Source organism: Chiloscyllium punctatum, chromosome 20, assembly GCF_047496795.1.
Source record: "Chiloscyllium punctatum isolate Juve2018m chromosome 20, sChiPun1.3, whole genome shotgun sequence".
Lineage (NCBI taxonomy): Eukaryota > Metazoa > Chordata > Chondrichthyes > Orectolobiformes > Hemiscylliidae > Chiloscyllium > Chiloscyllium punctatum.
Window position 1 is genome coordinate 28,754,681 of NC_092758.1, and position 12,762 is coordinate 28,767,442.

Here is a 12,762-nt window from a genome sequence, read left to right on the forward strand (position 1 = left end):
ATGAAAGCCCAAGGTGAAAAAAAGTCCATTGATCAATATGTGACCTTACTAATTCAGCTGACAGAATCTTATGAATTTGCACATTCAAAAGAAGATCTAATTAAAGATAAGATTGTATTTGGCATAAGAGATTTTGCATTGGCATCACATCTACTCAGAATGGAGAGTTAGGAAAGCAATTGATATGTGCAGAAGTGGTGTGGTAGTAAATCAGCAGCAAGAGCATATCCACGGCAGAACAGAACAAATTTGCATTATTCTGCTCAATACTCCAAAAGGGACAATAATCGTGGACAAATGCTTGGATCCAAATACCACAGAGGATATGTAAAGGAGAAGAAGGCATGTCTAGCATTCAAAAGCAGTGTTCTCACTACAAAAAACTAAATCAGCTTGCACACAAGGGTATGGCGAGAAGAAAGCGAAAAAAACAAGCTCACATGCATATGGCCAATGGAGAAATCCCAACTGAAGATTCTAACAAATCACCCTCCACCATAATAAACAAAATGTTGGGTCAGTCAGGTTGATAGGTGATACATGGTTTGTGACTGTTGGAATGGGGGCTTCAGAAAGGGAACATCAGGTCAACATAAAGTATCAGATAGTCACCATTACATCATGCCACACGATGATATTTGGAGATTTGTGTGAAGTGGTTGAATGTGACCATCCAAAAAGTAAACCTTGCAAAGTAATGTGCATCTGGTAGCACCTCTAGGACAAATTATTCTGTGAACCCATTACAACAACATGAATGGTAACCAGGAGTTTTAGGTTATGGACAGCAAGAAAAAGCCTCCTATCTTCAGCTGGTAATCTGCAATGTGACAAGGACTCCATAATCACTGATTTTCAAAAATTGCCAGCATGTAATCGTAGGAGCTTTTACAAGGAGGGAATTGTTGTAAGATGTATTGAGGGGGTCATACTGTTAATAGATTTTAATATTAAGAAAAAATGTTAGATTGAGATGATAGCTGAGAGACAGTGAACCACACACGTACATGAGGAATGTATTCTCCAGTTAAAACCTAAAGGGGGAGGATCTGATAATTCAAAGAGTAGATTCTAATGCATGTAGTAATCATGATGAATGACCGAAAGGCAATCTCATCCTGGGTCATCTGCCTACAATGAATCCCCCATGCGATGTATTGCCAGAAGGGTCAGTTAATTGGAGAAAGTCCACAATAATGGTAAAAGCAAACAAGGCAACAGGTAAAAGAAAAAAATTAATAAACTATGCAAGAGGATGGACAAGAATTGCTGGCCATTAATTTGCAAAAAAGTGCAAAGGAATGGAAAACAATGCAACCTGTTTAAGTTTGAATAATGATTCAGAAGTTACGTCTGGAAGGAGGAAAAGATGTACAGTGTTTTAATTTTAATTTGTTTTAAACGTAGCTCAGCCAAAGGTGAAGGTGACAGAGTAGCCAGGAAAATCCAGAAGCCTTTCAACTAAAGGACAGAAGCAAATGTCCCTATGATTGGGAAGTGTTTGTTGGTGCACCAAAATTTTTTTTAGATTACTTACAGTATGGAAACAGGCCCTTCGGCCCAACAAGTCCACACCAACCCTCCGAAGAGCAACCCACCCAGACCCATTCCCCTACATTTACCCCTTCACCTAACATGACAGGCGATTTAGCATGGCCAATTCACCTAACCTACACATTTTTTTGGACTGTGGGAGGAAACCAGAGCAAACACATGCAGACACGGGGAGAATGTGCAAACTCCACACAGACAGTTGCCTGAAGTGGAAATTGAACCCGGGTCTCTGGCGCTGTGAGGCAGCAGTGCTAACCGCTGTGCCACCTGAATTGGAAGATAAAGCAATTAGGAAAACTAAACCAAAAATATTAGAAAATCTGAAAGAATTTGGTGGGTATTCAGAGGTTTCAACTAGAGGTCCACTGGCTCCACCACAGAGATACAGAAAACCTCCTACTGGATAGCTCTGTAAGATCACGATTGACAGTCAGGGTGTTGTGATTATAAAGAGTTGGCTCACCTACAGTGTGAATGGCAATTTTTAAATTTTTTGGCCACTTTAGTTATATATTCAAGGAGATGCAATTCCATACCTTTAAGAGCAGCTTTCCATTCGGGCAATATGCTTCTGAAAGAACTACTTCATCAGCCTCCAAAAGAAGCATTTGACATGGAAGGGAAATCTTTGGAAGCTTAATGAGTTTGCTTATAGTTTGAATGGCACTTCTCAAGCATGGCACATTTTGGTGAAGGCTGTCCTTTTAAGCTTCACATGCCTTTATGATGCAATTTCTTCTGGAATGTAACTAATGAGTTTGAAAAGAATGCCATTGATCAAATTAGGAAGACATTTAAAATTGGTAATCAGATATCTGGTGTTTTAAAATATGTTGATTTAAAGGTATAGCTGAGTGAGTCAGCTGTAATTTTACATTAACAATGCAACTTGGAGAGTACCAATTGCATCATAATTCGTAATGTTAGGACACAGAAAAAAGATGCAGCTGCCTCCAAAGATACAATGAAATAACTGTGCAGTCTTGTCAGACAGCTCAGTTTGTTAGGTACATAGATGAGATTGAATGCAAGTTTTGATAAATAAGAACAGAAATTGTTGGAAAAGCACAGCAGGTCTGGCAGGATCGGTGGAGAGAAATCAGAGTTAATGTTTTGGGTTGAGTGATCCTTCCTTAGAACTGGTTCTGAAAAGTAACTTTGTGGTGCAAAATCTAACGTTTTGAAGCGATTTGGAGAGTGTGTGAAATATTTAAAAGAAAAGGTAGTGCAGTGTAGTTTAGGTATACCCACAATGCCATTAGGGAGAGAATTCCAGGATTTTCACCCAGTGAAACTGAAGGAATGGCAATATACTTCCAAGTCTAATGGTGAGAAGTTTGGAGGTGAAATTGCAGGTGGTGGCATCTATCTGCTGCCCTTGTTCTTGTAGATGTTAGTGGCTGTGAATTTGGAAAGTGCTTTCTAAGAAACCTTGGTGAATTTCCACAGTGCATCTTGTAAATGGTGCATAGTCCTGCTGCTGAGCATCAGTGATGGAAGGACTAAATGTGGATGTGGTGTCAATCAAGCGGGCTCCTTTATCCTGCATAATGTTGAGCTTCTTGAGTATTCTTTGATTTACTCTCATTCAGGCAAGTGGGGAATTTTCCACTTGTGACTTGTAGATTGTGGACAGGCTTTAAGGAGGCAGGAGGTAAGCTACTCACTGCAAGGGTCTTAACCTCTACCCTGCTCTTGCAGCCACAGTATCTATATGACAATGCTAGTTCAACTTCTGGTCAATGTTAACTCTTATGATGTTGATAGTAGGGGATTCAGTGTTGGTATTTCTTTTTAAATTCACTCGTGGGACATGAGTGCCAGTGGCTGGGCCAACATTCATTGCCTGCCCCCAGCTGCCCTTAAAGAGGTGGTCAGCTGCCTTCTTGAATCGCTGAAGTCCATATGCTGTAGGACAACCCACAATGTTGTTGTGGAAGCAAGTTCAGGATTTTGACTCAATGACACGAACTATTGCAATGTATTTCCAAGTCAGGATGGTAATACCATTGAACATCAAGGAGCAATGGTTTGACTGTTGTTGGAAATGGTCATTGTCTGGCATTTGTATGGTATGTATGTTATTTGTCACTGTCAGCCCAAGCCTGCACATTGTTTAGATTTGGCATTTGAGCATGAATCGCTTCAGTATTGGAACATTTGTAATAGTACTGAACACTGTAATCATCAGTGAACATCTCCACTTCTGACCTTATGGTGGAGTGAAGTTCATTGATGAAGCAGCTGAAGATGGTTAAGCGAAGGATGATTAAGGATGTACTCCTGCTCTATAGTCAATAACAACATAATATCAAAAAATAAACTGACTATGAGAAAGTCACCTCATTCCACCCTTGTCGTTCGGACTCTCGATTCTCAGAATTATTTCTTTTTGCCTTTGTTTTCCACCCATAATATCTCTGCAGAACTGTCTCTTTGTGAATGAATGGGTGTGTGTTTGGATTTAAAGAAAGTATAATTTAAATTTGCAATAATAATTTTTTTCCACATATTTTTTGCAATCATTTTTCACATATTAAGGGATGTGTGTTTCAAATAAATATATTTTGGCTTCTTGTTTAGTGATATTTTGAATTGTTTTTATTTTAGATAGTGGAAAATGTCAAGCAACAATCTTAGTGATTCAATTGGTCATTTATCCATTTGTGATGGCTAATGGAATAGTGGACAAACTGGAGGCTGGAAGAACACAGCAAGCCAGGCAGCATCTGCAGGTGGAAAAAGTCAATGTTTTGGGTCAAGACCCTTCGTCAGGACTTGGGAGGGGGAAAAAGGGAGCTCTCTTCACCTTTTCTACCTCCTGATGCTGTCTGGCTTGCTATGTTCTTCCAACCTCCTGTTTGTCTACTTCGCATTTTAGCAGTTTATTTTGTCTCTAATGGAATAGTGGGACTTGCTTCTCAGTGCGCTCTTCACAAAAGAGCTGCAACAATACAATCTTCAATTCTATACTAAAGGAAATAATATCTATTCAATGGAAAACTATCTTTTTGATGCTTCATATTTCTGGAAATACTTCTTTTTATACAAGGTATTGAAAACACTCTCGATCTTGCAAATTGTAAGTACTACCTGACATTTTCACTTATTTCAAAGTATAAACATCACCACAATGAATGAGAGAAGCCACTTCCTATCAAAATTAACAGGAGGACATTGCACAAATTTTACTCATTATTTTTAAATTGAGGAGATATTATCAAAGAGTGGTCAGGAAAACAGGTCTTTCCCATCAATTCAAATGTCAATCCCTTTAACAACATCATTTTGGAAACAAAACTTGCATCCATTCCATTTGTGAATCTTATGTGCGCCTTTTCTCATCCAAACATTGACCTGGTGGAAGACTTTCAGTAGTTGATATTGCAGATTGCCCATCAGAACCACCCTAAAAAAATGTTTTGGAGTTCACTACTTCTGCATGGGAGCTGAAGTCCAGGCTACCTAGCTGGTAGGTACAGGAAGGGAACTAATAAAGTGGCAGTAATGTAAGGACAAATGTTGTTATCATGAGAGGGATGTGCAGATTATTGACAACCCACTAGGTCAGTATTCAACTATTCTAGTAAGAGAGGAGGACCTTGACAAGCATTTTCAACACTGTGCTCACAGGTATAATGACAAGTCTAACAGTTTGTGGCAGCAAACTGAGTTTGCAGGGCTTCAGTCTGAGCATTCCCTGCAGCATCTGATGTAGGTGACCCATGTAACTTTCATGGAGGATGGCCAACTGATTGAAGTGCTTCTCAAACACTTAATTAGCTAGCATTGCACCGTCTTAGGATTAAGGACCGTGATGATGGAAATCCTGTCCATTGAGAGTTGCATCAGCCAAACAGAGGCAAGCAGTTCTCCATTGTTGCAAATTGTATTCTGGAGCTGATACTGGATCACTGGATGAGTAAGAGCAGGATGGGAATTGGTAGATGGCAGGATCAGAGGCAAGGTTGGCAGGAAGGCTATCAGCAACCCTCCATCAGATGGGTCTCCTCCAAACACTCACCCAGGTGCCAGATTCATGTTATGGCTAACACTTAGAATCAACTGCACGTTCACGCCTGCTCTCCGTATCCCTCGATTCTGTGGAACCAAAATCTACTTTGGCCTCAACCGTATTCACTAATAGAAAATCAATTGATATTTGAGATTTAGAATTCAAATCAACTCTGACATATGCCATTTCTACAGCTACCCACTTTAAAATCACTTTCAAAATTACTTTGAGAATCTGCTTCAGCCAAAATAAACCTCCTGTTTATGAGGTGCAGGCTAAGTCGGCTTTAAGAAGTGCTGGCTACTGCAACCATGGTGGCTTTACATGATTTTGTGTCTCATGCTCAGTGAGAAGTTACTCAACAGTGCGCTGAATGCTAGCAGCACAACACAATCCGTAAATAAGACAGTAGCATAAAGTTTGTGGTTTGGGTAATATGATCCCATCATCCATGTACAGGACTGATTGTATTTTATAGCCCAGAATTTCTTTCAGTTGCCAACATATAAAATAAAATGTAGCAAATTCATGTAATGACTTATATTAAATTTATTCCATACAACATCTTGATCACTAAAATAGAAGATGTTTCAGAATGTAAAATGTAATCACTGCAGCTGTGCAACATTAAAAACAAAATATTCCTAAATCTCTAAAGAGCAATGTTAAATCTCACGGGATCAAGAGAGAGCTAGTCAATTGGATACAAAATCAGCTTGACAGTAGAAGTAGAGGATAGTGGTAGAGAGCTTTTTTTCACACTGGAGGCCTGTGACCAGTGGTGTTTCACAAGGATCAATGCTCAGTCCACTGTTATTCTTCATTTATATCAATGATTTGGATGAGAATTTAGGAGGTGTGGTTCGTAAATTTGCAGATTACACCAGGATTGGTGGTATAGCGGACAGTGATGAAGGTTATCTGGGAACGCAGCAAGTTCTTGATAAACTGGGCTGGTGGGCTAAGGAATGGCAGATGGAGTTTAATTTAGATAAATGCAAGGTGTTGCATTTTGATGGGTAAAATCAGGGCAGGACTTACACAGTCAATGGTCAGGCCCTGGGGTGTGTTATCAAACAAAGAGATCTGGGGATACAGATTTATAGCTCTTTAAATGTGGAGTCACAGGTAGACAGGGTGGTGAAGAAGGCTTTGGATATACTTGCTTTCATCGGTCAGAGCACTGAGAATAGGAGTTGGGACATCTTGATACAGTTGTACAAGAAGTTGGTGAAGCCTCAATTTGAGTACTGCTTATAGATCTTGTTGCCCTACTGATAAAAAGGGTATTATTGAACTAAAAAAATTGCAGAAAAGATTGACAAGGATGCTATGTGGACTGGAAGCTTTGAGTTATGAGGAGAGGTTCGATAGGCTGGGGCTTTTTTCCCTGGATCGAAGGAGATTGAGGGGTGACCTCACAGAGGTCTATAAAATCTTGAGAGGCATAGATAAGTTAGGTGGCCAACAGATTTTTTTCCCCCCATGTTGGGGTGGTCTAAAACTAGCGGTCACAGATTTAAGGCAAAATGGGAGAGATACAAAAGGGTCCAGAGAGGCAACTTTTTCAAAGAGACGGTGGTGAGTGTCTGGAATGGACTGCCAGCGGTAGTAGTGGAAACAAGTACAATTTTGTCATTCAAGGAACATTTAGACATGGATGGGATAGATATGGAAGGATGTGGACCAAACGCAGGCAAATGGAAATAGATTAATTGTGAAAACTGGGCAGCATGAGCAAGTTGAATCGAAAGGCCTGTTTCCATGCTATAGACCTACATGACTCTATTTCAGCACGGAAGCTGGCTGAAGATCAACTCTGCCATTAATGGTCACCATGGCAAATGATACAGTTAATAAACATGTTCAAAGAAATATTTACTGTAGAAACCTCAGAGATCCTTTTGCAAAAATGCTAGGCCAGATTTTAACTTTGTTTTTGGAAACAGTGAAACAAAATCTATGATAGGGCTAGTTTTACATTTTATATTTAAAATTATATAAAGGAAATAGTTGTACTGTATAATATCTTTAGGAAACAAAATTGACAATATCTTTATTGTATAGGATAAGATGCATATTAAGTGGGAAATTCATAAATTGTCTGTTATCATGACTTTGCCTTTTCATGCTGACAAACGAGAACTCACTTACCGATACTATCTCCTCTGATTCAGGTACTCCTGCTAGTGCTGATAATGCTGCTGCTTGTGTTGCTTTTTTTTGGGCTTTTTGAGCCTGAAGATTTGTGAAGTAGTTTACGGCTGCAAATTCGATGAGCGCAGAAAAGACAAAAGCGAAACATACAGCTATGAACCAATCCATAGCAGTAGCATAGGACACTTTTGGTAGCGAGTGGCGTGCGCTGATACTTAGAGTAGTCATGGTTAAAACTGTAGTAATACCTTTAGAAATTTAAATAGAAAAATAATAATCTACTTAGCATTTTTGACATTGATAACAAAGCAAACAATTAGATGGCCATTTTTGTACTTAATTTTCTTATAGCCCTTATGACATTTAATGAATGGTGAGCATTATCTCTGAGGTGTGGAAGTAGACTGTTCTTTAATGTCCACCAAGTGTGTTTACTTCTAGTCACTGACCTGAAATATTTAAAGAGATTGTCAACTTGCTCCTCCCTAATTGCAATTAGGGATCAACCACATTGCTATGAGTATGGAGTCACATGTAGGCCAGACCATTTAAGGACAGCAGATTTCCTTTCCAAAAGGACACCAGTGAACTAGATGGGTTTCTTCGACAATGGTTTTGTGGACATCATTAGACTCTTCTTTCTAGACTTCTATTCCATTCAATTTCCACCATCTACCATTGCAGGATTTGAACCTGTCTCTCCATAACATCACCCGGGTCTTTGGATTAACAGTGCAGGGATAGTACCACTAGGTGATCACCTTCCCAGTGATGATACATCTTGTAGTAAGGGTTCACGTCCACTAAAAGTTAGAGTATAATAGTGCAAAATTAATACACTCAGGACTTTCTCAGTCTGCAAATTGTGGCCTAGCTGCTCGAGAAAGTGGCAGTGAGCTGCCTTCTTGAACTGCTGCAGTGTGCTGTAGGTAGACCCAAACTGATGTATGGGAGGGAGTTCCAGGAATTTGACCCAGCGACATAGTGGGAACAGCAATATATTTCCAAATCAGAATAGTGAGTGGCTAGGAAGGGAACTTGCATGTGGTGGTGTTCCCCTGCTGCCCTTGTCCTTTCAGATGCAAGTGATTGTTGCTTTGAAAAGTGATGTCTCAGCATATTTGGTGAATTTCTTCTCCATGTGCAACTTGGAGATAATATATACTGTTGCTATTAAGCATTGGAGGTGGAGAAAGTGAATAGTTGTGTTTGTGTGTGGTGCCAATTCACGTGGACTGCTTTGTCCTGATTGGCGTCAAACCTTTTGAGTATTAATGGAATGGCATTCATTCAGGTAAGTGGTGAGTGTTCCATGACATTTCTGACTTGCACCTTGTAGATAGTGGATAGGTTTTGGGGGAGGGGGGGAGGAGGTGAGTTACTCATCACAGTATTCCAAACCTCTGATCTGCACTTATAGTCACTGTATTTATATGGTGAGTCCAGTTGGTTTTCTGATCAATGCTAACATCCAGGATGTTAACAGTAGGGGTTTCAATGATGGTAAGATGATTGAATGTCAAGGGGCACTGGTTAGATTGTTTCTTATTGGTGATGGTAATAGCCTGGCATTTGTGTTGTGCGAATGTTACATGCCAATTGTCAGCTCAAGCCTTGATACTGCCCAAGTATTTTGCATTTAAAGATGGCCAGCTTCATTATCTAAGGAGTCACGAGTAGTGCTAAACTTTGTGCAGTCATCGGCGTACATCCTTACTTCTGACCTTATAATGGAGGGAAAGTCAATGATAAAGATGACTGTGTCTAGGATGATGCCCTCAAGAACTCCTGCAGAGATATCCTGGAGCTGAAATCACCACTTTCTCAAGAGTAATTAGGATGGGCAATAAATAGTCACCAAGCAGAAACATCCACATCCCAACAACAATTTTTAAAAAACATACATGAAAAGTACACATTTAGTCAGAAAAATGTATCGCTTATTCATTATATTTCTTCATATAAAAAGCTACACATTAAACATTGACATGAACTTACAAAAATAACAAAAACACAAAGTGAGAAAATGTGAAAAAAAACAGGAACAATAATTCAGCATCTAAGCCACCATATACAATTATTTATAAGCAGACACAGTAAAAGTTTCCATACCCGCCACAGTACGAGCAGGGACAGATTCTTTGTTTATCCAGAACACAATCTGAGACAAAACTACAGTCATGATGCATGGGATGTAAGTCTGAATGAGATAATAGCCTAGTTTTCTTTGTAGGAAAAAATAGACTATTTGTATGGAGTATTCACCTGAAACAAATAAATGATGATGGTAACTAAACAAAGATTGACCAATGAACATACTCATAAGTAGGTGTTGTAAATCAGGCATACCAAATACTGTTCTAGCTGGGACAGACTCCTTATTAATCCAGAAAGATACTTGGGAGAGAATTACAGTCATAATGCAAGGAATGTAAGTCTGAATCATAAAGTATCCCATCTTCCTTTTTAAGTGAAAATACACTGTCATCACTATGTATTCACCTGTTCAAAGACAAATATAAACATTTTTGTGATCGTAACATTACTAGAGTTCTCTTCAGATTAACATTCTACAGACTGAAAAATGAGTTAAGGATGCAACATAAAAATCTAGAATATGGCATGACAAGTTAAAAATAGGATAATAACTTGTAAATAGTAATGGTATAAAGCACTGTTCTATGTCATGCTTACAGAAAAATATATAACTGATCACATGCTTCCAGACTAAATTTGGTATTAGAATGTACATGCTTTAATTTGTATCAATATTTTTACAATTAGCATTAAGAACATCTGTCATACATTGAAGGCAACTTTAACACCTTCTGACAAGCCTCTCCTGCACCTTTTAGCAGTATTAAATAAATCAAGTTCACAGAATTGTTCAATTGGAAACCATTAGGAATTGCAGGATTGGATTGCACAGTGACACTGGAGATTTGAAATAGAGGCAAATTATACAGGAACCAAAACTTAGAAGTGCTGCTTCAGCCGCAATTATTAAAGGTATCGTATAATTGCAACCATTTACTTGACACTTGGAAATTTTAGTTGAACTTTGCAGGATGGTTCAACTAATTACCTTTCCCATTCTCGTTACTGTAGGGATCAGTTAGCTCATTTAGCTGGATAGCTAGTTTGTGAAGTAGTGAGTTCAATTCTCACACCACTTGAGGTTACCATGAAGAATGCTCCTTTTTTACCTTGCCCCTTGGCTGAGGCATCATAACCCTCTGGTTAAATCACCACCAGACATGTCTCTCTAATGACAGAATGGCCCTCTGGGACTATTGTGACTTCACCTTACATTCATATAATCGTTAGGGCAGATTAAATATTAAAAATTCATTTCAAATGCAATGTTATCACATATAATATGTGACTTTATTTTACATTATGTGATCGCTTCATGTCACACTTGTGATTCTTATTTGCCATGATATTCAGTGAACTATGACCTCAGACCATTTCAGTTCAAATAAAGTGGTGTAGTAGTGACTATTCATAATACATTAAAATTGAAAAATATAATAATATTTTACAATACTATTTATTAAATGTTTTTAAATAATAGCTAAATATTACCTGGAAAAATTAGATTAAAATTCCACCTAATAAATACCATTTGTATGTTATGAATTATGTCGACTTGTAACAAGCATCTAGATTGCAATAGTATAAGAGTCACTGTTTCACTTTAAGCTTACACATCATAATATAATTTCAATGTCTGGTGTTACTTAGTTTGAGATAAAGGTGATAATGGAAGGAAAGTCTGCCCCTGTTCCAGTTGGCCCTTAGTATTAGGCATAGTTTATTCCAGTTCCCATTGTGTTGAACTAGTTGGTTGTCCAAATTTGCTCTACTCTAACATAATTTAGACTACAGGCCGACCCTCGTATCTGCAGAATCATTTACCATGATTTACTATGACCCGAACATATGACAGGGAATGTAACAGCACAAGGGATCAAGGGGCTGCCAGGAGGGTAAATTCCCCATTTAAATAAATGAGTTCACTCCTATCCGCAGTTTTGGGATAATGCGGTAGATCTTGGAACGTATCCCCTGCTGGTATGGGGGGACTACTGTAATGTGTGGTAAAGTAATTCCATGTTTTTATTCACACTCTATATATTAATAACAGAGTGGTGAACAGAATATTGCTTCTCTGTCATGCTTCCTTGTTGACTCTTCCATCTGAACATTTTACCTATGGAGTTATTATATCAGTTGCATCATTGATTGATTTACAATTTGATTGATCTACATTGATGGTCCCTGGACTGTGTTAACTGAGTGATTGATGTAGAGTGTATCTAATTCTCCCAATTATTAATAATTAGTATTTATACAAACCATTCCCTTTGTTCTTTAGAAATAGCAGGATTTATCTGTTTTATCTGAAAAATATAACTAATTTGGAAGAGATATGAATAATAAGATTATTTCATTTATTTGATAGCCATACTTTCAGCTCGTTGATCTCTTATGCACACTTCTGCACTAGTAGTGAAGTAGTTAAACATTATGTTTGATTCTGTAGTTATTTCATTTTGTTTGCTTACATCTTTGATTCTCTTCATATAATTGTACATGGCCATGATCTTCAACTGTTTTATCATGTCAGAGTTTCTAGGATTTCAGTTTTTAGGTTTTGGATCATTAATAATTCTGCTGTAATATAACATTGTTGAACAATGTTCAGAAATTCATTAAGGCTGCTACTTTATCCTGATATTTTGTCTGCAGCACCTTTAAAGTTTTCACAACATTCTACTGAACTGTATGTGGATGGTGTAGTGAAATGGCTGGATGGTTTAAAAATTGTATTCATTTGTGAATATTCTGCAGATTTAATTAACAAACTACGGACCTTTATCTGGTATTACTTCATGGAATACCATGCATTGAATAAATAATTTTCAAAGCTTTTAACATGGAATCTGCTGTAGTCTAATGATATCCATTAATCACCCAATGAAAATAATCAGTTATAATGTTGAGGGAGATCTTCCCTCTGAAATCAAACA

At 38.2% G+C, this 12,762-nt stretch overlaps 1 protein-coding gene across 3 annotated transcripts in view; it reads right to left on the bottom strand.

Moving 5' to 3' along the window:
• LOC140491990 (gamma-aminobutyric acid receptor subunit alpha-6-like) overlaps positions 1-12,762 on the bottom strand; it is a 39,803-nt gene that overhangs the window by 9,141 nt on the left and 17,900 nt on the right. The window contains exons 7-9 of one of the 3 annotated variants that reach the window (XM_072590563.1): positions 10,076-10,228; positions 9,839-9,991; positions 7,724-7,974 (exon numbers count right to left, since the gene is read on the bottom strand). In XM_072590563.1, coding sequence (XP_072446664.1) covers positions 7,724-7,974; positions 9,839-9,991; positions 10,076-10,228 — 557 coding nt within the window. The remainder of the gene's footprint in view (positions 1-7,723; positions 7,975-9,838; positions 9,992-10,075; positions 10,229-12,762) is intronic. The other 2 variants (XM_072590565.1, XM_072590564.1) reach the window with 2 other exon arrangements.